Source organism: Falco punctatus (assembly GCF_963210335.1).
Source record: "Falco punctatus genome assembly, chromosome: 2".
Lineage (NCBI taxonomy): Eukaryota > Metazoa > Chordata > Aves > Falconiformes > Falconidae > Falco > Falco punctatus.
In genome coordinates, this window is record NC_137581.1 from 82,338,891 (window position 1) to 82,363,023 (window position 24,133).

The 24,133-nt window shown below is 38.3% G+C and overlaps 1 protein-coding gene across 12 annotated transcripts in view; it reads left to right on the forward strand.

The window, feature by feature from the left end:
* CASK (calcium/calmodulin dependent serine protein kinase) overlaps window positions 1-24,133 on the forward strand; it is a 227,935-nt gene that overhangs the window by 76,636 nt on the left and 127,166 nt on the right. For all 12 annotated transcript variants that reach the window (XM_080374290.1, XM_080374293.1, XM_080374285.1 and 9 more), the window contains exon 3: window positions 15,018-15,123. In XM_080374290.1, coding sequence (XP_080230416.1) covers window positions 15,018-15,123 — 106 coding nt within the window. The remainder of the gene's footprint in view (window positions 1-15,017; window positions 15,124-24,133) is intronic.

Genomic DNA, 24,133 nt, shown 5'->3' on the forward strand with positions numbered 1-24,133 from the left:
CCAAGTGGACTAGATTCTGGTTTAGGATTCCTACAGATTGAATTTCCCTCTGCAGTTGTCTGGGGCTTTGACAGCTTAAGGTATTTTGTTCCTTTCATAGTTGGATGGAATCTGTCTTTTCATGTGTTAATAGGGAGTTAACTGATGTTCACTTAGACCTTTGTGTATAGGAAAAGTTGAACCTATTGAAGAAGGGCCCAGTTCCCAACAGAGTTCAGAGGTTTTAAGGACTACAGTGGGGTAACACTTAAATTTTTTGGCGATGTGTTATGTTATTACTTGTTTGTGTAAATGGTGATCTTGGTAGCTGTCAGTTCTCTGAAGTGGTATTGGGAGTAGAAAGGAACAGTTCTGTTTGTGTAAGGTAGCATGTTAAATTGTTCCTCCATTATTGAGATGTAGATTGTTTTTCATTTGATCTGGAGGCTTTTGCACAAAGGCTAACCCGGAAGAGTGTTCTGAGGTCAGGTGGTTTGCTTGGGTTGTTACAGTAATGGAATTTATTCTATCCATATGAACTGTTCCTGAAAAGGATGGCTGGCACGTTTCACGTCCAGAACTTAAAAGAAATTGCTTGTGAAAACAAGCAAGTTCTAGGCTTTTCTTTCTTAAGCCTGTTGTCTGGGCAGGTAAGCAAATTTTTTTTTTCCTTTCCATCTGATACTATGCTGATAATATATTTCAGTGTCCAAGTCCATTCTTCAACAGATTTTAACCACTCAGAGTGGTCAAAGTCCAACTCAAAGATCAGTTATTGGCAAAGGTCTTGTAACTTAGAGTATTGGGTGATACTGAGAACATGTTATAGTAATGAGGGATATGTGTATACAAGAAGTGGAATGAAATTTTTGAACTTCTAGAAGCAGAAAATAGGATGGAAGCTTTAGTAAAATTTCTTATAAGTTTTTTGTGCTTACTAATTTTATTATGTGTAAATAATAAATTTTTATATTAAAATCATTTTCCAGACTGGAGACCACAAATCAGATTTCATTGGTATTAGCAGGCAAATGGTTTTATATCATTTTTATCATGTAAAGTTCATCAGTATTTTAGGACCTTGAAGATAAATTTGCAGTTAAAAGACAGCAAAACAAAGAAAATAGTCTGCAGATTAAATGGCTGTTATGTTTGTGCAGTATTTACATTTATACTTTAACATATACTGTATACTTACATTAAGTTAAAGTTCCGTCAATGTTTTCAGTAAAATCCATGGGCCATTGTAACTATCCTCAAAATTTAATTTGGCATAGAACTTCTCAGACTTTTGGTATATGTATTTTTTGCAAAAACTCTTAAAAGTGGGTTATGACAGATAGGTCATTGTCTGCTTTCACCATTCTTTGATTCCAGTATTCATTGTTGGCAACACATGGCACTTTCATGTCAATGATTGTGCTCAAGTAAGCACAAGCGTTACCTGAATAATATTGTTTGTGGTAACAGAAGATTTAAATGGATTCCAGCATAATGATTTTTTATGGCATTTGAAAGATGATTTAATAAAGTACATCTCAATAATGCTGTAAAGTTCAAAGCTTTAGGCTCAAGTTCAATGCTAAAGGTTCAAAGGTTTAAAAAACCTGTTGAGAGCTTTAATTATTATTTTTTTCTGCTTAATATTATGATGCGGTTTATTCTGTTTTAAAAACCTGCTTACCGGGAAATAACAAATAGGCTTTCCAAACTGACTGTAATAGGTACAAAACATAGGATATATAAAAACTATGAATTTCTCTGTGCTATGAGACCATTTTATTTCTCTAATTAGTTGTTTATGAATGAAGATTTATGCAACAGAGTGATTTAAGCAGCTAAATCTTACTTCTCTATGGTAAATGGATACTAAGGTACTGTAGCTAATAAGAAAAAAGTACAACAATACAGGTACAGTGGGATGTCTTAGAAAGCATGTGGATGTGCAAAACATGTACAGTGTACTTGTACCTGTTGAGATTTGTGAGCTCTAGCTTAGCATGAGTCCAGAACTGACCCTCTGGAGAGTATCAGCCCCGTTTTCTTGACACTCTGTTTCTGGGAGTGTGTATTAGCATATGCACAGCTTGTGTTTAACTGAGCTAATAAATCCTCAAGACTCAGGGTCACTGTGACTTTCAAGCGACCTTACATGGAGCTAGCTCACGTCCATCATGGTTTATTAATTCAGGTATTGACTGGGAGAGACTATACTGTATCATCGTACCCTGAAGCAGCATAGCTGTTTTGCCTATACTGCATTTAAGCTAATAAATTCTGCTAGGCCTGAACTGACTCAATATTGTTGAAGATGCATATGCAACCTGCATAAACAGCCCACGGATTTGCAAGTTTGACTTGTTATCTCAAAGTCACAGATGCATAACTCATCCCCTTCCTGTAGTGGTGTCCACACCCCTCCCAGCCTCAGTTTCTTGTCTTTCTGTGCCTACTGCAGTACTCTGGAAAAATGAGAATATGGTTGTGCAGCACGAGACACACTGAACAGGTTGTTTGACCAGAAGAGATCTGTGAGCAAAGGGAGGTCAGGCTCAGAGCTGATGTTTGCTTCGCCCTTCAAGGAAGGTGTGGCAAGTAGCACATCTTGTGCAACTAACTGTGCTTCAGATTATTTTCAGGGTCTGGACAGTGGTGCATTCAGCCTGAGAGTCATGTGTTGTCATGTTAAAACATGGTATTGATTTTGTTGTGCAGACAGGAGGGGTGTTCTAAAGAATCCGCAGAATGGGTCAGGGCGCTGCTAATTCAGCTGACCCGTGTAAGCATTATGTTTTATTTTTTATCCTAGTAGTATTTGATGTAGACAGATATTTAATCTTTTTTTTTTAACTTGTGAGGAAAGGAAATATAGTTCATTCTTGTAACTGTTTCTTCCAGTGCTTTTATAAAGCTGTGTTTTGCAGGGAGGATACGAATTGTTATCAGTTCCTCTACTTCTGTGGAGTGGGCCTGTTTAATATATATGCAAGCTTATTGTTGCTCTTGCACCTTAGAGCAAGAAAAATGGGCAGAATTCAGTAAGGTTCTGTTCTTACTCCAGCTGATCATCATTTCACAGTTAGTTACCAAAGAAAGAAAACAGATCTCATGCTAAGTGTGCAGGAGTGAGATAGTACAGGGTAGTTGTTGGAACAAATTTGAGGTCAAGCCTTTTAACACCTGAGAAGGTTCATCCGAGTGCTTTACATGCAAGTAACTATGAGTGTAAGTACTTAAACAATCTTTGCTCTGTCAAGCAGCAGGAGCAATCCATTATCCACCAGCTGGTTACTGCAAGGCTTTATAGATTGGTGTCAGTCCCTCAAAATACACTGCGACAGTAAAGGAAATTGTATATTACTATGTGGTTCTTGCAATTGGCATCACCTGGAATTTTCAGAGAAAATTCGGAGTGGGAAACTCCCTCAGAACTTCATTTGAAAGTCATGCAGGTGTACTGTTTCCGAGTCTGTATCTCCTGCTTTCTGATAAAATTTCAAAATTCACAGACTGGATTAGGTGACCAAATTTCTTATGCAGTTTTTGGCAAGTATGAATTTTAGGTGTTTTTTGTTCCTTGTTCAGATAATAAAGAGCGGAAATGTAATACTGTTTTCTAAACAGTTGGGTGAGGAGGTAAAAGTAGTAAACTTATATAAATACCTGTCTTGGTGAAGAGGAATTGTCATTTAAATAAAATGACAAGTGTGTGAATATTGTGAAAGAAAATTTTTTTGATAACCTTTCATTGTGATAGGATTCAAATTGCTTCATAGGCAAAACTGTCTTTGCATAGGTTCTTTACGGGGATATGTTACCTTTGTCAGTTTGGGGTGTTTTACAGAGAAAGGCCTAAGTTGCTGTTTGTAAAATTTTGCAGTATTTTCAGCCTATTGTACAATCTGAGACAAGTTAGACAAGTTAAAACCTTATTCCTAGAGCAGTGACTTCAATGTTGCTAGAAACAAGTTTGAGCTCAGTTGCACTGGTTTTATCACTAATGTCTGAGTTTTGTGGAATGAAAGGGGGGGGATATATTTTAAGGGCACTAGTTTCATAGGCTCAGGAGTATTGCAACTGCGCAAGCAGAAAAGGGAAAATGTGCTTTTTAAAGCATTAAAACCTTAACAGACGTATTTTGTGAATATGTGGAAATAACAAGTCTAGTTTAAAACTTTGTTGGTTCTTAGCATGAAATCCTGAAAGGGCTGTTAAAGAACACGTTCTGTAGCGGGGTTGTTTCATTCCTGAACTAGGACATGCACACCTGTTTTACAAAACTTGCTTTATAATGTGTCAGAAAAAAAGAAAATGCTCCATGACTTCTGGTAATAATTGCAAAGAGACGCATGTGCAGAAGTGGAACCAACCAACATTGTTCTCACTGAACCAGAAAACAAGCTTTGTTAAGGTCATTGTTCTCCAGCATTCTGACATTACTGCTACAGGATTTCCTAGTTGGACTGAACTGGTATCATCCTTAAAAATTGCTAGATAGTTTTCTGTTACTCAGGGAGCGTCTCCACTGCACACTCTAGATACCTTTTGTCCTAGAGTTTGGTGTGCTGTGGAGGGAGCTTTCAGTACTCATGTCATCTCAGTACAGCAGCATATAATGTAGCTTGTGCTATTTTACATGAGAAAAATTAAGTAACCTGTGCTGCATGCCACAGCTGCTGCAACTAAAACGCTGTCACTCACTGAGCTATGTGACATTGTAGAACAAATTTCATCAGAGTAGATTGGTATTTTAGATGCTGGTTTTGCCTAGGTTGTCTAGACTTGATATGGGCAAAGTAGACTTTCCTTCCTAGCATTAGTGAGCAACTGGTTTCATATCGGCTATGCAAAGCCCAGCAGTTCAAGACCAAAGCAAACAAACAACTAACTACATTTTGTCTCTGTGAGAAGCATCTTGAGCAGTTTCCTCTTCTGAGTGCCTTTGGGCACTCTGTTTCTGCCTGTTAGTGTGCCACAGCAGCAGTGTAATGGGATTATTTAACCCTTCCTAGGATAGAAGCTAGGGACTGTTTGTCTAGACCAGCTGAATCTGTTATGATTGGATTGCCATTGTGTCTTTCAAATTCCAGACTTTCTCCTGTAAAATTGAGGTTCTTTGTTGATACCAGAAAGTAAATTTCCCTGTCATTATGTTCAAGTAAAGGCTAAGCCACAGAAGAAAAGACATTTCAAACAAAAAGAAAATTGCATTTATTAGAATGATCAGCAATAGAAGTAACTTTTAATTTTTCAGGATCAAGTAACATTCTTCTCTTGATCACATTCAATTGCCTTTGAGGTCCATTATTTGGTGTAATGTCATTAAATGAGTTTTTAGTATCCCCGTACTAAAATGTAAAGGACTGTGAAGTCTAACCTTTAGTAAACCTGTTCTGCCTAAGTGAATTTTGGTCAAAATTATAAAGAGATGTTAAAGTTTGGTGTACAAATTTTCTGAATTTATTAACATTGATAATAATGCTCTTGGCACATTCTGAGATACACGTTGCAGGTATTGTCCTGGCCAAAGGCTGCAAGAAAACATGAACACATACATGCACACACAGAGCACTGCAGCAAAAAAAATAATGCTGAGAAACAAACAAATAAACCAACACCACAACAAAAAAAAACCACCCTATGGGATTAACCTTCAAGAAGGAGAAAATCCAATGATTTAAACTGAACTACTTGCAGGTCCTAGCTTTTTCTAAAGCTTTTTGCTGGACTTCAAAACAATAAACACAGTGCTCCGTTACAGTTTTGTGGATTAAAGAACCTCTGGTTTAATGAAAAAACTGTGTTTAAATGTACCGTAGTTTTACAATACAGTTATCGATGCGTGCTGTGTAGTAGACCATTGGTGTAGTCATCAGCTCAGAATGGCGCGTTAGGTGTAGGGAAGAGAATGGTCATCCACAGAATCTGGATAAAAGGGCGCTTAGCCCTGGATGTACCGTAATTATTTTAGGGTGTCATGCTTTTTTTCTCAGGCCTGAACTGTAATAATTATTAATCAGATCAATGGCATAAAACTGGCTAAACGTAAAGCTCAGCTTTCTGCAGCTGAATAAATTCAGCCACCTTTTGTAGTCGGTTGCTGATTACTACCAGATCAAAGTAGGAGCTCTGTTGCCATCTAGTGAGAAGCCTGTAGGTAAGCATGTTGACTTGGAGTTGCATAAACATAGGAAATTACAGAGAGAGAAGAGCAATAGGACCTCACTGATAAGTTCATTTTTCAATTTTCATTTGAATTTCAGTTAAATAGATCAGTGTAAAGCTACTGCACGTTAAGCATTTCCTGATAATCCTGTGAAGGCTAATGTTCTTACCTTTCTGACTTCTTTACTTTTTAGGAGGAGGACAGCAATGTTACAGGCAGTTGTGATTTGACATGTTGTCAAACACTTCAAGCCAGCGCTGCTGTTGAGATGAGCAACGCTGCTGTGATCTGGCCATTTATTTCTATTGCTGTGCTACTGTGCTCATAATTGCTTGTGCAGATACCCAGAACTAGCCAGAACTAGTCTGGTTGAAAAGTAGCTCTAAGAGGAAAGGAAAAAAGATTGTTTGCAGAAGGATCAATTCCTTGATTCTGTTTATTGTACAGTTGGACTAGCATAAAGGAGAGAGATGGTGCAGGAAGGGAGAATGAATTGGCTGAAAAGGGAACAATTGCTGCTTTTAATGGGGCTGCTGGTTTTAAGTGTTCATCAGTTAGCTTTTACTACAAGAAAAAACAATTGTGTAACTTTATGAAATTATGACCTTCCAGTCATCTCAGTAAAGACCACTGTGACCTTACAGATTAGTGTTTTGCCAGTTCAGTGCTCCAGCCAGCATGTAGTGTTCTTTTACCAAATGCACACTTTGTGTCTAATTGTGTGTGTGTGTGGCGGGGGGTAGGGGGTGTTTCTTTTATTATTTTTTTTAAGAAATTTCACAGCATATTCTGATAGATAGCTGTACATACCCTTGCACTTCCATCTGTTAAAGAATTCATTGTGTCACAAAGTGTTTGAAATCATGGTTTGTAATGTAAGAGCGTGTGGTCTGTGGTGATTGGGAAGGTATAGGCTTCAGACTGTTATGCAGTGCTGCACAACAGGTGGAAACATGGGATTTAATATAATAAGGTTATCAGTAGTGAACCCACTTGCATAATTTGATTGATCACAGCTTGAGAGTCAGTGACTGTTTTCAATTTCCTTTCATTAATTATTGAAAACAGAGCAATCTTAGCAGAAAAGAAAAGTGTTTCAGATTTTACAGCAGAGGTTCCAAAATGTGTTCAGCAGCAACTCAATTTCTGTTTGGAAGTCCAAACTTGTGACACAGAGAATTCTCCTTATTCCTTTTGAAATTAATTTAATGGAGTTTATAACACTACTTCTGATTGTGTGCCTACTTGAGTTTATGAAACACTTCTGAAACTGCTAGGGAGAGCTACTCTTTTGAAAAAATGCAGACTGTAAATCTGAAATAAAATAATCCAGGAAGTGTTGTTTTCACTTTTCTGTGTTCCCCCTGTTCTTCCTCTGTTCCCCTACTTCACTGAACCTGCTATTGAGTATAAAGTGAGAGGACGTAGAATTCAGAAAATCTTAGAGGAGAGATATCCAATCTTTGTTCCTACTTGAAAGAGAGATATTTTTTTCATAGTGGTGGGCGGTTTGTAAAAAGTTGCTAAGAATTATCATTTATTTAAATGAAATTATTTGCTTTTCATTATCTTCAATAGGCAGCTGTTAATATTCTTTCAGACATTCTTAAACATTTTTATTAGTTCAAGTTGATTCATTACCATGAATTCACTCACACCATCTTATTTACAAAGCATTGCTTATTTGTATGCCAATAAAAATGAGAAAATGAATAAAGGAGGGAGAGTTTGCTTTTATGGACACAACCGTGCAAGCCAACTTACAACGTCCGTCAGATACGTGATTCTGGACAAGTCTGGTGGATGTATCAGAAGTCATGAGAGAAAATGAAAGTGGTTTTTCACACCCAATTTCAGTGTTCTTCATAGCTGATGGAGTGTGAACTGAGGAAGGAAAATTGCCTTTTATGCCTCCCAAGACGCCCAGGTCCAGCTAAAAAAGCTATTAACATGTTTATATTCATGTCCAAACACTGAGAAAGAATAGACAATAGAAGTTATTCAGAATTTAGCAAACATCTATAAAGTCTGATTCCACGAAATGGAGACTTGCATAGGTTTCTGCATGGGGAGCTCAGAAATGGATGCTGGTGGTTGAGTATTAGCTGGAACAGCATTTTGTTTTCTTTGCATCATCGTTTCCTTTCCAAATGCTACAATAGCATTAAAACAAAAGATACTGACTGGAGATGGATTATCTCACATTGTCATTGTAATTGTTGATTACCATGGTGTTTTTATCAAGGGCCACTCAGGCTATATGCATTTGTTTCTTTTTGGTATGTGTTTTAAGCATGTTTGTTAAGGTACATATTGATTATATGATAAAAGATTTGGTGATGATGGAGACACTTTGCAGAGAAAGGTGTGTACTTGTGTTTGTACTTGTGTCTTGCAACATCCTGAGCAGCTCCAAGTGCTGGCTTTCATAGTCTTGTTTGCTTTCTCCTTCCATATTCCTTTCTTTTAATCTGTCTTCTATACTTGGGGTTGCTCACTGAGACATTGCACATGTGAAGGTTGCATGACACCAAGCCAGCAGGGAAAAAAAATGCATGTTTTTTTTACCACCTTAACACTGAAATGGTTTGGTGTGTGGTGTGACATGCTCCAGGCTGCTGCACAGTGAACCAGAGGGCAGGAATGTGTGTGGGATGAAGGGAGAAACAGCCAGCAGTTAAATCAGCTTGGCTAGGGCAGAGCGTTAGCCACCCCAGAGTGTGTGGGAGGGGAGGCAGGAAAGCTTTTACTACTTGTTGAGGCAAGGAGTCATTAACTGGCCAAGTGTATCTGTGTGATGAGGAGTTGGTCACATATCCCAGCAAGGCAGGCAGTGCAGTTTTAATGAAATGAAGAGAAAGAACAATGCTCTGTTGTGGAAGAAAAAAATAAAGAAATCATTGGGGCAGAAACATCACTGTGGTTCTGTTTCATTACTAGTGTCAATTTAGGATGTTCCCACCTCCAGCTGCTTGTCCTTGTTACAGTATACTGGCTGTACTGAGAGCTTTTATGGCTTTCCGGCTGTATTATTAGAATAATAAGGCCTAAAAGTAATTTTTCACAGAAGAGCCAGAATGAACAGAGAGGGTATAGGGAAACTAGTATTAGCAAATAAGGAAACTAGTATAGGAAAGCTAGTATTGCCCTGAAAGTTCACCTGGGCTTGGAAGTGTGACCTTAGGTGCCATATGATTTGTCAAACTGGAGTTTGCTGTTGTGCAGGATGTGTTGTGTGCTTGCTACGTGCTGTCTTGAGGCAGAGGTGTATAGCAGTGTGCTCAGCTTGAAGGAAACCAGCTCCTTTGGAGCCCCTTGAAGCGTGGTGTCTAGTGTGGCGTTGGCTACTAGAAAATGGAGCAAATCTGTATTAAATGTAATTGGCAAGTTTTTGGTAATGGGAGGCTGCAGGTGTGGCTTCTATGGGAAGAGACTCGGGGTTGCCCTGTGCTGGACACAGCCTGTTCCAGATGGCTCCAACGGACCAAAGCTGAACCCTTCAGCCGTGTGTATGTTACTTCTGTGAAAATATATTTAAGGAAAGGTATGAAATGCTGAAGTGAGGCATAGGGAGTGTGGAACAAAATGAGGGAATACCAAGATCGGGGAAGGAGGAGGTGCACCATGGCAGAGTAGATATCCCTTGCAGCCTGTGGAGGACCCATGCTGGAGCAGCAGAAAGGTGTGAGAAGGATGGAGCAGCAGAGAGAAACCACCATGTACTGAGCATAACCCCCACCCTTTGCACCACTCAGAGTTGGGGGGTCGAGGACTCTGGAATTAAAGAGTGAAATTGAACCTGGAAAAGGCAGGGGGGGAGGAAATTTGTTGGTTTATCCTTTTGGTTCCCTTTACCCAAATCAATAAGTAGTAAGTATTTATTTTAATAGGCAATAAATTAACTTTGTCAAGTAAGGCTATTTTGCCCACAATAGTGACTGGTAAGCAATCTCCCTGTCTTTATCTCAACCCATGACCTTTTTTGTTCCTGTTCTTCGTATTTCTAGCCCTCACCTTGCTGATAGCAGAGAGTGGGTAAGAGCCTGGGTGGGAGTTTAGCAGCTAGCCAAGGCTAATTAATCCACAAGACAAAAAACAATGTGTTTGTGCAGTGAAATAGTGGGTGCTGAGGTCTCAGTGTCTGCCTTATACCTGCTTCAGGGGTTACTTTGAACTAGGACTAGTCTGGCATTGTGGCCTGTTCGAGACTGGAGTGCATCAGGCACATTTCCTAAGCACACCATTCAGTTTAGTTGTATCTGGAAGAATTCCAGTTGGAGTGGTCAACAGCTTCTCCATGATGCACGCCAAAGGATGGTGGGCGAGAATGACATAACCAAATGAAAAAAACATACTGATTTCCTTTTAAAACTTAGTACCACCACATCTATTTAAATTGTATGTGATCATATTCTCACTATACAAAATATGCAGAAGCATGTTAAGCAAGAAGTTTACTACTGATGTAGATACTTCCTTTCAAAATACTGTCATACCCAAGCTGTGGCTGGAGAACTAATCCTTTAAAGGAATGAGCCTGGAAAATCAGAATGCTGTATATTTAAAAATGACATATGTTTTCCATCTTGCTAAGAAACTTCGATGCCGTCCTTCCCTAAAAAAGGTGTGGCTGCTGCAGTCTGTGCATGTTGCTTTTCAGATGTTAAAATGGTGCTATAATCCAGGCTGCTAGAGAGCATCTGATTCTTCCATGCTGTAGGATACAATAAGCATACTTTCAAAATATATTCAGTATGCTTGAGATGTTTTAAAAACTTCAATATCAGATTCTGAAAGGAAATTAGGTGTTTGCCAGAATTGTCAAAAGATGTGTAGGGTATTAGGTAGTTAACTCCCATGGAAATTTTAAGTGATGCTCATGTTTTATATTTTCTATCAAAGACTGACATATCCTTCTTTATGATTATTTAGAGCAGTTATCTTTTCAGTGCTTCCAGCAATTCATTTTCAGTGTTGCTATCCAAACACAAGGTTGTGTTTTCTCTGTGTGGTGATTATCACTGGGAATTCTCTTTCCATCTTAGAACTTTTGTAGTTGTTACAGAAATTTGAACTTTCATGCCATTTTAAAAACTTCGGTGACTCTCTCTAAATAATTAGCCCTGTATAAAATGTAAACTTGAACATGTCTGCAGTTGCTAAAAAAACACCTCAAAGTTTTGGGTTTTTTTGATTTGACTGAAATTCAGGAATGTTTATTGGTAACAGTAATGTAAAATGGCAGCTTTTAAATGCTCTTCAAATTATGATGTAAAGAATCAGACTGTGTGCAAAGCAATTTAAATGAAACACCACATCATTGTCCCTGTTTCTGGTTGTATAAGGATACCTTTCATGTAGTTGACAGAGAAACTTTTAAAGCTTGTTTTAAACCTTGCTGTTCTATTTATTATTGCTGTTGTCATTAATGTTTAATTTTGAAAGAATTCATTTGACAGAGAAGGCTTAAGAAATGGACCAGAAAGTCACTTCTTCAGCCATATCAAAAAGAGAAAAATGAATAGATGAGGTGTTCAAAAAGGATTCAAATATAAAGTAAAATAGTCCAGCAATTAAAAGATAACAGTTTGTTTTAGATTCTAAGAACTTGTCTTGCATTAGGGTGTGTTCTTTTAGCGAAGTTTTGTTCACTTGTGAAGGAGACGATTCTAAATGTGAGATACATAACCATTAATAAATGGTCCATGTCACCTCTTGCTGCTTAAAGCCAACTTACTCTATTGGCAGGTTCTAGAGTTGTCCTGAAGCTCTTTTAGGTGTTTGGAATGTGAAAGGTTTATTTTGATATGCAATGTGCGGGACCCTTATTACTACATGACATGGGAAAATACTCAGCAGAGGTTTAGAAAACTTAACAGAAGTAGCCTGTAATTCATACAATGTTATATTTAGTCTGTTAAGTTCCAAGTAATATGGTGTCTCACAAGATAATAATGGAATTTTTCTTAGGAAACCTTCAGTCACCTGCTTCCAGCCAAAATTTGCTTGGTTTTATGTTGTATTCAGAACTGGAACAGTATCTGTAGGCACTTGAGGGTTTTTTTACCTCTTGAGGAACATGTGGAGGTGAAATGTAATTCAGTCTGGTAAAAGCATTAGGTAAAGGATTGAGTAGATTATGATGTCAGTTTTTAAAGTGAAAACAATGAAAAATATGTGCCATCTCTGCCTTTTCTACTCATTTCCCTTTCTTTTTTACTGGTCTTAAACATGACATACTTTGACATTTGGGTCACAGTCCCAATGGACATCAGAATCTGTCATGTCTTTTCTGCCCTTTGGCTTTGTAGGATCAATGGGGTATGTACTCCTCTGTCTCTTTATACCTAGTTTTATTCTTCCTTAATAGGTCTACTGTTAAGGAAGTCTCTTGTTTTTTTAAAATAGGAGTTTATTCTACTCTTAGCCCCAAGACCCCTGAGTCATAAAAAACCTTGTTCTGTGACTTCTGTGCATTTGTTTTCCTGTTTGGAGATTTTATTTTCCACTTTGTTTCTCCTTCCTCTGCTTCTGTTGCTCAGTCTGTGAGCAATTGTTTCACATATGCAGTATTACACAAAGGAACAAGGTAAATGGCAGCATATATTTTCTTCCTCACATTTTTACTTCCCTTAAAAATACAAATAAAGCCCACAAGAAGTTAATAAAGTAAGCAACTAATATAAACTATTTTGAACACAGTTTTAACCTTTAAATAAAGCAGAACTTTTCTCTAGTTTTCTATTGGATTTTCACTTTGCTTTCCATTTAAAATAGTGTCTGATACCATGGTGAAATGTGGTAGCATTAAGGTTTTAATACAGTAAGAGATAAAAGTGCAGTGTTTTCTGGAGATCATAATCATTCAGAGCATCACACAATTTTCTGTTCTCTTATGCTATTCATCGGTATGCTTACTTGTGGTCCTACTTAGGAAAGGCTGGATGTGTACTTCAGTGAAAAACAAAGGGAGCCTGACTGCTTAGAAAAGTGACGATAATCATTTAGTGTCAAATCAATGCCTAAGCGTGATAGAAGGGAACATTACAATTTGGTTTTAGTAGTTACTCTGCATGAAGGTGGTGTAAAACCTGGTATGTGAGTATTCTCAGTAGTGAAAGACATACTGCTGTTTTCTTACTTGATAGAATTTCATCTCTGTATAAAGGACAGATTTTACATGAGTCTTTATCTAAATTTCATCTGCATCAGTGAAAGACAGTTATTTGCTTCTTTTTGCTGCTCTGTTTGTACTTCCTAAGATGACATTACATAGTGGTTTCTAAGGGGTTGCTCAGATCATTTTACTTTTAAATTGCATTTGCAAGGATGTGAGGGAGAAAGCACAATTGTAATATGGAAGTTCCAGCAAAAAAATTTGCACTTTGTGATTCGCAGTTTTTTTCCTTGGATTAAAATTCAGTCATTTCCAAATTTTGAGCATTTCTTCCGAATTTATAGATGAGTAAAAGATCAAAAGTCTAGCATGAATCTGAGTAACCTGTTAATTGCTTCACATGAAAGAATGTTCATCTTGCTCCCTGTATTTCTGAACATTACTGATTCATGTTAGAAGTGTAATAGGGCATATAGGAAAATAGTGCATTTTAAATTTCTTTCTAGTGTAGCACAGCAATATGGTAAGCATTCTCAAACCAGGAGATCATATTCATATTTTCCCATAAATACTTATGTAGGTCATTCTTTAGTATGAACAATTATGTAGGAAGGGAATAGAAAAGTAACATGTCTACTTCAGAATACAGACTGGTATTTTCCTCTTTTCTCAAATTATCATCAAGGCTATTCATTCAGGATTTTGCCATTTTTCTAGAATACTAGTGGTAAGTTAAAGGGGAAAAAACAAGTTTAAGGATGATTAAATAACAAAAATGCCAAATAATTTGAACAAAGAAGCAAATTAGTTCAGTATGGTTTGGTTTTTTGTGTTTCTATACTAGCAAAAGGATTGATTTGTGATCAGAAAAAGTATGTGGTTTGGTTAACAACAAAATTTCTCAAGCTTTGAGAGATGTCACAGTGGTTTCTGCTCTTTCTTTATTCACAACTGTTTTTGCTTTTCTCCCTCTTCTCTACAACAGAGATGCAAGCTAATATATGCTGGTTAAAACTTACGCCAGTGTTGTTTCTTACGTTGGAATTTTTTTTTTAAAAAAAGAAGTCATTATTAAAGAAGTAAACTGCAAGAAATTTAAACGTAAGAAAAAAATACCATGTTGTGAGGGTGGTCAGATACCAGTATAGGTTTCCTTGACAGGTTGTAGTAGAGTCTCCATTCTTGGAGACATTCAAAACCCAACTGGATGTCATCCTGGGCAACCTGCTTTAGTTGACCTTGCTTTGAGCAGAGGGCTCAGACTTAAGAGACATTCAGGTTTTAATACTTCTGTAGTGTGGTGAAGAGCCTGTCTTCTTGGATTATTTGGAGGTAATTTCACAGTGATGTTGGATATTTAGGATGAAAATAGTGTGTAGCCTGCATATGTGTATTAAAGGAACTTACTACTGTACAGTTCTTCAGTAATAATCTGCAGATTATGACCAAGGAGAATTTTTTATTAATGGGTCATATCAAGAAAGCCTGTTAAATGTTGTATCAATTATATTTTGAGATCTATGTGAGTTTTTTAACTTAATTTCACACTTAAGTTCTGAAGGATAATAATTAAATAGTCTTATCTCAATGTTCTTTATAAAGATTATTGGAAATTTCAGAAGTACATTTTTCCAAACATTGTGTTCTTATTCTTTTCAGGTTTGAGGGTGTTTTGGTTTTTTGATGTTACTTTTTGTTGTTGTTGTTCAACAGCTTTAATATATAGCTTACGTACTACCTTAATATCTTCCACAGATCTGAAGAGAGAAGCCAGTATTTGTCACATGCTGAAGCATCCTCATATTGTTGAACTATTGGAGACGTACAGCTCAGATGGAATGCTTTATATGGTCTTTGAGTTGTAAGTTTCTCTTCTTGATTTTACCTTTCTTTGTTGTCATTAGCTAAATAAAAACCTAATTGTATGTCTGCTTTCACCTGCTTGTTTTGTAGCTCCGAAGTCCAGTGCTATGAAAATATTTATTTCTGGCAAGTAGAGGTTGTCCCAAATAAAAAAATAATTAAAAAAAGTTGTCACAGTGGTTAAGTGGCTAACATCAGGCTGATTCTTCATAGCATGCTTTCTAAGGGCAGACATGCTGTTCATTGATGGCTGCTGTATCCCTAACAGGATATGTGAGAATGAGTTAAAAATTTGCTGATAGTCATCATCTTTGGGTAACTGATGACATTCTATTCCAGTTGTGAAGTTTTGTTTGGTTTTTTTTTCCAGACTCTTGTTTCTTTAGCACTGCTTTTCTTTCATTAGATAAGAGAGTAAAACTTATTGGAGTATTTAAGTAGTATCGTAAATTGGTATACCTGCTTACATCATATGGAAAGAGGTACTTGTCTAAAAGATGTGTTTTGGAAGCTTGAAGAGTTTAGTTACCATTGGCATTTCAGCAGTAGACAGGTATTTATAACAGCGAGAAACGAAAGGGGGGGACAGTCTCTAAGTTGACAGGTTTCTTCTTTGAGGGAAAATTATTAGTCCTTCTTGAGTTAGGTGTTTTAGTTAACTGGGAGGCACAAAACCAGACATACAGAATGCTAATTTGTGCATCTTCTATATTTGATTTTCCTTCTCTGCATCTACCAGTTCTTTTTATGTTCCTCATATATGCATTCATAGTGTGTCTGGGCATATGTATTTATACCTCTTTAATTTCTCTGATCTTTCTGTATTATGTTTTCTGATGCATTTGGCCTACTTATGTTAGAGCAAGCGGTATCATGCCAGTGTGTTAGGTCAAATTGGCATGTCCACTAGAGCCAAGTATTTCACTTGAGATATGACTTAAAAAATAATTCTCACATGTATGTTTTACCATTGAGGTAGAGAAGAAGTTAGGTGGTAACAGCAAAAAACATTATGTAAAGCTGAAAATTGTTCCTTGAAAGTTTTCTGGGTTTGGGTTGTTGGTTGTTTTTTTTTGGTTGGTTGGGTTTTTTTGTTGTTTGGGGCGGAAGGGGGAGTTAATAAGCTTATGGTTGTGGGAAATAATTGTTTTATGATTTTCTTTCTCATTTAGTTTGGAAAAGATTTTTTTGATTCAGTACTGATTTTGTGTTTTTATTTTGTAAATCCCAAAGCACGGACCAAGGGACTTCAATTATCCTATTATGAAATAATTACGTACACCTTGGGGAGACATACTGTGATAATTAACAAGATTTTGAAATGGAAAAAAGATTTTGCTTCTATTTTTGCTGTGCTGTTAGCTCAGAAATATGAGACAAAAGCAGTAATTATTTTTTAATGACAAGCCTATTATAATTTATGTTAGTATACATCAAAAGCAAGTTTGAGCCATTAGGATTACTACACAAGTACTGTACCTGACTTCAGGCCACATAAAAGAAGGAGATATGAGGCTAAATTATTTGAAGGATAATAATTCTTTACTATCTCATGTGTCCTCGTCTCCCTTGTATACTAGAAGACATCACTCTTTTTCAACAAACAGTGACAGAAAATGAGACAGTAGGAATACCTGTACTCAAAATGTAGCAGCAAATGGAAGAGTTGTGGGTGCAATGTGTTATGCTGGAGGGGATGCTTTGGTAAAGTGATTCAACAGAAGACTGATGTTTGCTGTGGAGAAGGACTGAATTGTCTGAGTTCGATTGGCTTAGTGGCATACTATATAATTGTGACCATACTAAAAAATTTGTAGTTAGTAGAAAAGCATCTATGTGTTTGTAGGTAACTTATTTTCCCTTGTACTGCTTTTTGTTCATTATGCTTTGCAACAAAGTTCTGTCTACAGTAATAAAATATATATTTTTTAGGGTCTAGTTGTTCTGAAATCACAGAAATGGGGAAGACAACATAGATCTGCAAAGGACATCTAAGCCCAGCTAGTGATGGGCTATTTGTGGATCGACAGATGCTTTGCATGAGAATTAATTCAGGTCCAGCACAAAGAATACACAGAATACCCAAACCTAAAACTTTTTCCCATCAGTTGCACATAAGTGATACATAGGTTTACTACTGTTTCATAAGCTGTGAGCTACGTGGAGCAGCTGCTAAAATAATCCTGAATATCTTGCCAAATTAATTTTTATGAAAAAGTACAAGTTAAATAAGCAAATGTAGCATATATGGGATAACAAGAGGTTGTACCACTCAGGAAACAGTACAATCTGTGCCCAATTTTGAAAACTTTTGCTGAAGTAAACATTTAAATAATCAAATCACAATTCATAGAAGCGCTGATGAACATGAACAGTAGTAATGAAGTTTAACACCAAAAAAATAGTGATGTTTTTAATCACTGCTTATACACATATTCAAGCACTCTTTAGAATGGAGCCAGTGGGTTGCCATTAGCTGTATGGTACTGCTGTAATAAACTGCATAGAAGCAGCTGGTTGTAATAGATTAAGTGCATGTGTAGAGTGAGAAGCAGACCCTGTTCCTGAAAAATCTTACTCTTAAAGTAAAACTATTATTTTTTAAGTATTTAGATGTTATTACATCATAAATGAGAGAGTATGTGCCTCTGCCAAATGATTTCCCAAACATCCACCCCCCAGCTGCTCCCCAGAAGGCTAATGGACTCTTCCATCAGTGAAAAGAAGAGATCCCTTGGAGGTTATAGGGAGACCATGCATCTGAGATAGGGCCAGCTGTAGTCTTTATCATACAGTCACAATGAATGTTCTTTCCCATTTTGTGGTGGTATTTGCTGGCAGCTGTATGTAGAATCATAGAATCAACTATTTTGGAAAAAATCTTTAAGATCGTTGAGTCCAACAATTAACCTAGCACTGTCGTGTCCACCGCTAAACCATGTTCCTAAGCATGGCACCTACACCTCTTCTAAATACCTCCAGATGACTCAAGCCCTTCCCTGGGCAGCCTCTTCCAGTGCCTGACAACCATTTTGGTGAAGAAATTCTTCCTGTTATCCAATCTAAACCTCCCCTGGTACAACTTGAGGGCATTTCCTCTTGTCCTGTCACTTGGTAGACTGACAACCCACCTCACTACAACCTCCTTTCAGGTAGTTGTAGAGAGGTGTCCCCTGCCTGACCTTCTTTTCTCCAGGCTGAACAACCCTAGTTCCCTCAGCTGCTCCTCATAAGACTTGTGCTCCAGACCCTTCACCAGCTTCATTGCCCTTCTCTGGACATGCTCCATCCAGTACCTCAATGTCTTTCTTGTAGTGAGGGGCCCAAAACTGAACACAGTATTTAAGGTGCAGGTACAGGGGGACAATCACTCCCCTCGTCCTGCTGGCCGCACTGTTTCTGATACAAGCCAGGATGCTGTTGGCCTTCTTGGCCACCTGGGCACACTGCTGGCTCGTGTTCAGCTGGCTGTTGACCAACACCCCCAGCTCCTTTCCCACCAGGCAGCTTGCCAGCCGCTCTTCCCCAGCCTGTAGCGCTGTGTGGGGTTGTTGTGACCCAAGTGCAGGACCCAGCACTGAGCCTTCTTGAACCTCACACACTCAGCCTTGGCCTATCAATCCATTCTGTCCAGATCTCTCTGAAGAGCCTTCCTGCCTTCAGGCAGATCAACGCTCACCCCTACAACTTGGTGTCATCTGCAAACTTACTGTGTGCACTTGATACCCTCGTCCAGATCATTGATAAAGATATTAAACAGAACTGGTCCCAATAGCAAGCCCTGGGGAACACCACTTGGTGACTGGCCACCAACTGGATTTAACTCTGTTCACCATCACTCTTTGGGGCCAACCATCCAGACAGTTTTTAACCAAGTGAACATAATGACATCCAAGCCATAAGCAGGCAGTTCCTCCAGGAGAGTATTGTGGGAAATGGTATCAAAGGCTTTACTTGAAGTCTGGCTAGACAACATCCATAGTCTTTCCGTCGTCTACTAAATGGGCCACTTTGTCATAGAAGGAGATCCGGTTAGTCAAGGAGGACCTGCCTTTCATAAACCCATGCTGGCTTGGCCTGATCACTTGGTTGTCTTGTATATGCCGCATAGTGGTATTTAAGATGACCTGCTCCATAACCTTCCGTGGCACCAAGGTCAGGCTTACAGGCCTATAGTCCCCTGGATCCTTCTTCTAGCCCTTCTTGTAGATGGGTGTCATATTTACTAAATTCCAGTCAGCTGGGACCTCCCTTGGTTAGCCAGGACTGCTGATAAATGATTTTGAGTGGCTCAGCGAACACTTCTGTCAGCTCCTTTAGTACCCTTTTGTGGATCCCATCCGGCCCCATAGACTTGCTGTGTGTCAAAGTAGAGCAACAGGTCACTAACCATTTCCTCCTGGACTGTGGGGACTTCATTCTGCTTCTAGTCCCAGTCTTCCAGCTCAGGGGGCTGGGTACCCTGAGGGTAACTGGTCTTACTGTTAATGACTGAAGCAAAGAAGGCATTAAGTACTTCAACCTTTGTCACTTATGTTTCCCCCTGCATCTATTAAAGGGTGGAGATTCTCCATAGCCCTCCTTTTGTTCATGTATTTATAGAAATGGGGTTTATTGTCTTTTGTTATCAGTAGCCAGGTTAAGTTGTAGTTAAGCTTTGCTGGTTTTAATTTTTCCCCTGCATAATCTCATGACGTTCTTGTAGTCCTCCCGAGTTGCTCGCCTCTTCTTCCAAAGGTCTTAAACTCTCCATTTTTTTTCTGAGTTCCAGCCAGAGCTCTCTGTTCAGCCAGGCTGGTCATCTTCCCCACTGGCTCATCTTTCAGCACATGGGGACGGCCTGCTCCTGCACCTTTAAGATTTCCTTGTAGAACATCCAGCCTTCCTGGACTCCTTTGCCCTTCAGGAGTACCTCCCAAAGGACCCTGTCAACCAGGCATTTAGGCCAAAATCTGCCCTCCAGAAGTCCAAGGTAGCAGTTCTGCTGATCCCGCTCCTTCTCCAATAATTGAAAACTATCATTTTGTGATCGCTGTGTCCAAGACAGCCTCCAGCTATCATGTAACCCACAAGTCCTTCTCTGTTCCTGAACAACAGGTCCGGCGGGACACCTTCCCTAGCTGGCTCGCTCACCAGCTGTGTCAGGATGTTACCTTCCAGACACAAGTGATCCATCATTAGTCTGGAGTTAACTGTGACCTTTACATAACACAAGCATGTAGTCAATAGAAGTACATCAAACAGATAGATTGTACAGTGTCAGAACAGATGAAAGCAGTATGTTCTTATGTAGGTGCCTTGCAAAGAACACAATAATATGGAAAACTCTCCTGCTGTTTAAAAAACAGCTGTTTTATGAAATGGGGTGCTATCTGGTTTCTTTTGTATTTGTCCAATAATGTTCTATGCTATACAGTGCTGTCCCTGTCACATGATGTTTGCTTGGTAGTTTATGCATGGTGGGGGAAACTGGTTTCACATAGAATGCTGTTTTCCATTTAGTATATAACTATCACACTTCTATATTCTATTGCTTATTGCACTTTTTTTTCTAATGACCGTTGGTCTTTACGAGAATAATTTGAGAAGGGTCAACTACTTGCAATATTTCTAAAACAAAGCAAATACTCCATGTAAAATGTCGTTTATAGATACTTCAAACTTAGAGTACATTATATGCAGTTTATCCTCAGTATAATCAAAGCATGTGTACTGAGAGATTGATGCTGGAGAGCTCAAATACATGAGTGATGAGTGAATTGCAGATACCTTAATATCTGGTCTTTTGTGGAATATTGTCTCACCTCTATACATAGGCAGATTTGCTTTTCTTAGTGCATTCAAAGAGAGGTTTATTTCATAGAGAAGAGACATTAGAAGAACTGATCTTATTTAGAATGACCAGTTAGGCTATATATATGTAGTTATATACATATAACTCTGCTGTTTAACCAAGCTAACATGATTAAACATCTCAAATGGTTAAAAATCTCAAATTCATAAAAGCGGTAGCTTAAAGTGATTGCAGTTACTTAGGTTTACTTAAGCATAAGCTGGTGAGCATTTAAATGACGGTTTGTACGTTCAGTCATGTGGCTTAGTTGTGTTAAGAAAAAAAGAAGGGGAAAATACGGATGCTATCTGTTTATTCTGCTTTGCTTCAGTACTGTAAAATAGCACAGCTTCTTAGTTTATGGAGTGAAAACTTTTTTCTACTTATTTTACTTAATCATGTTAGGATTCCTGGGCTGCATCAATAGAAGTGTGGCCAGCAGGTCGAGGGAGGGGATTCTCCCCTTCTGCTCCACTCTCATGAGATCCCACCTGAACAGTCATCATCAAATCCATAGCTCTCCAATTTAGAAAGAAGGATGTTGAGGGGAACATGTCAAAGGCCTTACACAAGTCCAGATCTGTAGCTCTTCCCTCGTCCTCTGACGTAGTCACTCCATTATAGAAGGCCACTAGACTGGTCAGGAAGGATTTGCCCTTGGTGAAGCCATGCTGGCTGTCTCAAATCACCTCCCTGTGCTCCACGTGCCCTAGCTCAGCTTCTAGGAGGATGTGTTCCATGGTCTTCCCAGGCAGAGATGTGAGGCTGGCAAGTCAGTAGTTCCCAGGGCCCTCCTTTCTACTCTTTTTTTTAAATGGGTGCAATGTTTTCCTCTTCCCATTCACCAGGAACTTGACCTGACTGCCATGACTTTTCAAATATCGTGGAGAATTGCTTGGCAACTACATTAGCTAATTTTCTCAGGACTCTGGGATGTGTCTTATCAGGTCCCATAGACTTAGGTATATTCAGGTTCATCAGGTGGTCACAAACCTGATCTTCTCTTACAGTGGGAGGGACTTTGCCTCCCCCAGTCCCTGCCTTGCAGTCCGTCCACTCAAGAGATGTGGGAAGAGAGGTTCCCAGTGAAGACTGAGGCAAAAAAATTGTTGACTACCTCAGCCTTGTCCTTGTCTTGTTGTTACGGGGTTGCAAGTCCTGCTCACCAGCAGGGGAATATACTGTCTATCACCTTCCTTTTCTGGCTGACATACCTGTAGAAGCCCTTATTATTCTTTGCATCCATTGCCAAATTCAGCTCCATTCTTAGGGCAACCAAATTCTACCAAGTGTTAAATATTCTGATATCAAACATTTTGCCATAAAGACAAATGGTTTTGACTTGTTAAAACTCATGTTTACATCGTATTTGTATTGGGGATTTTTTTGGTCTTTTTTAATGTGTTGCACTACTCCTACATTGTAGCCTCGTTACTTCTGGACACAAAGTTTAGGTAATTAGCTGATCCGGGCATGCTGTTTCTCATTTGACCCTGGTAGCCTGTGAACTATTGACTGATTACAGTCAAAGGAAGTGATAGAGAATTTAAAGCTAAGATATATTTGGGGAAAGAGATAATCAGGTTTCCGTATTACGCTTCCTTAATATTTGTTGATTTTATTCATGTGATGGACACAAATTAATAGGAAATGAGACTTGGTTAGTTTTAATGCTTAAAGAGCAATTTTGGGGGGGGTCCTGTTGTCAAAGCCTGACTTCAAAATCAGGATTTTTATCTTAGATGAAATTTTGGCTTTTTTTATTATAAGTAGCAAAATGTGAGAGAGCAACTGAGGATTCAGAGCACTGAGACATTGATGGACTGCAATTTCATCATTCATTATGTATTTAACTTTAATTGTCATAGGCTATTAAGTTGCATTATTTTAGCAGAGCTTTGGAAGTCCTACTTTTAAGAAATATTAACTGGTAGAAGTCAATAAAATGTTAATGCATATACTTGTATTGTCAAGAGCTTGATAAACATGAACTAATTTGCACAGTATTGCTCTGAAGTGAGTATTTTTGTATGGCCTCATGATACTCGCTGACGTATGGAGGTTTTAACATCAAACAAGAGTATGGATTAAAGATTTCATGTTAGGTACAGTACTACTTTTATATTACCACCAAAACTAGTGCTTTTTAAGGATGCATGTGTTCTTTCTTACATGCTGTTTAATAATCAGGTTAGACCATTGCTGTGAAAACACTGGTAGAAAATTGTTTCCAAGCATACCTATTTAGAATTACTTACTCCTCCTAAGATCATCTTCGACACCGAGATTTACGAATTAAGTATTACTTAGTGAAGTTTGTCTGTTGTTTGTGACTAAATGGATTGAGTTCGTTTATGAAAAGCACTGAAATTCATCTCTTGGCTGCCAGCAAAGCTGTAAAAATGTCTCAAGCTAAAGTACTGAAAAGCCTCTAAACATGCTGAGAAGGTAAACACAGGAGCATCGTTTAATGGTCTGGAATGAGCTAAACCCTGGATGCATGGGCAATATAGAGGAAATAAGAATTTCTGTACTTTTTAGTCTTAATTTTCAGAGATTATCACATAGGGCTTCAAGAAAAGTTAAATACTGTATTTTTTTTAAGTTAATTTTTGGCAGTTTGTAGTAAGTGAAGATGGAAAGTATATAAAAACTGTCCAACTACAGGAAAAAATGCTATTGTACACAAACCTTTAACATACAAATGTACAAAACTCAGTAAACATTTACAAGCAATATACCAATTCTTCATTTTTTTAACATAATAATTCAATTCTCTAACGCAGTGCTTCTGAAACTTTCTTATTCTTCATCAATAAATAAAGTTGTAGACCACACCTTACTAGGTGATCTGCAAATTCAGTTCTCATGCCCCAGTATTAAAATGTAGATCTCTGCTGGAGTACGCTGTGTATTCTACAGAGTGACTGCTAGCCTCGGAACAGATTTCTGCCTTGAATATGGCCCAGGAATAAACTTTGTGGGCAGGTTGCAACTTATCATCTGCTTTTTGCAGAATAGTAGAAACATTTTCAAGGTGCGCAGTAGCACTCACTGACCAGAGCTATGGAAAGAAAATGTATTCCAAGGGCTGAGATCCAGACACAGTTCTGATAAAAATACAGAAGAATCAATAGTAGAGTATGGGAAAAGGGTGGACATAGTTCATAGTTAC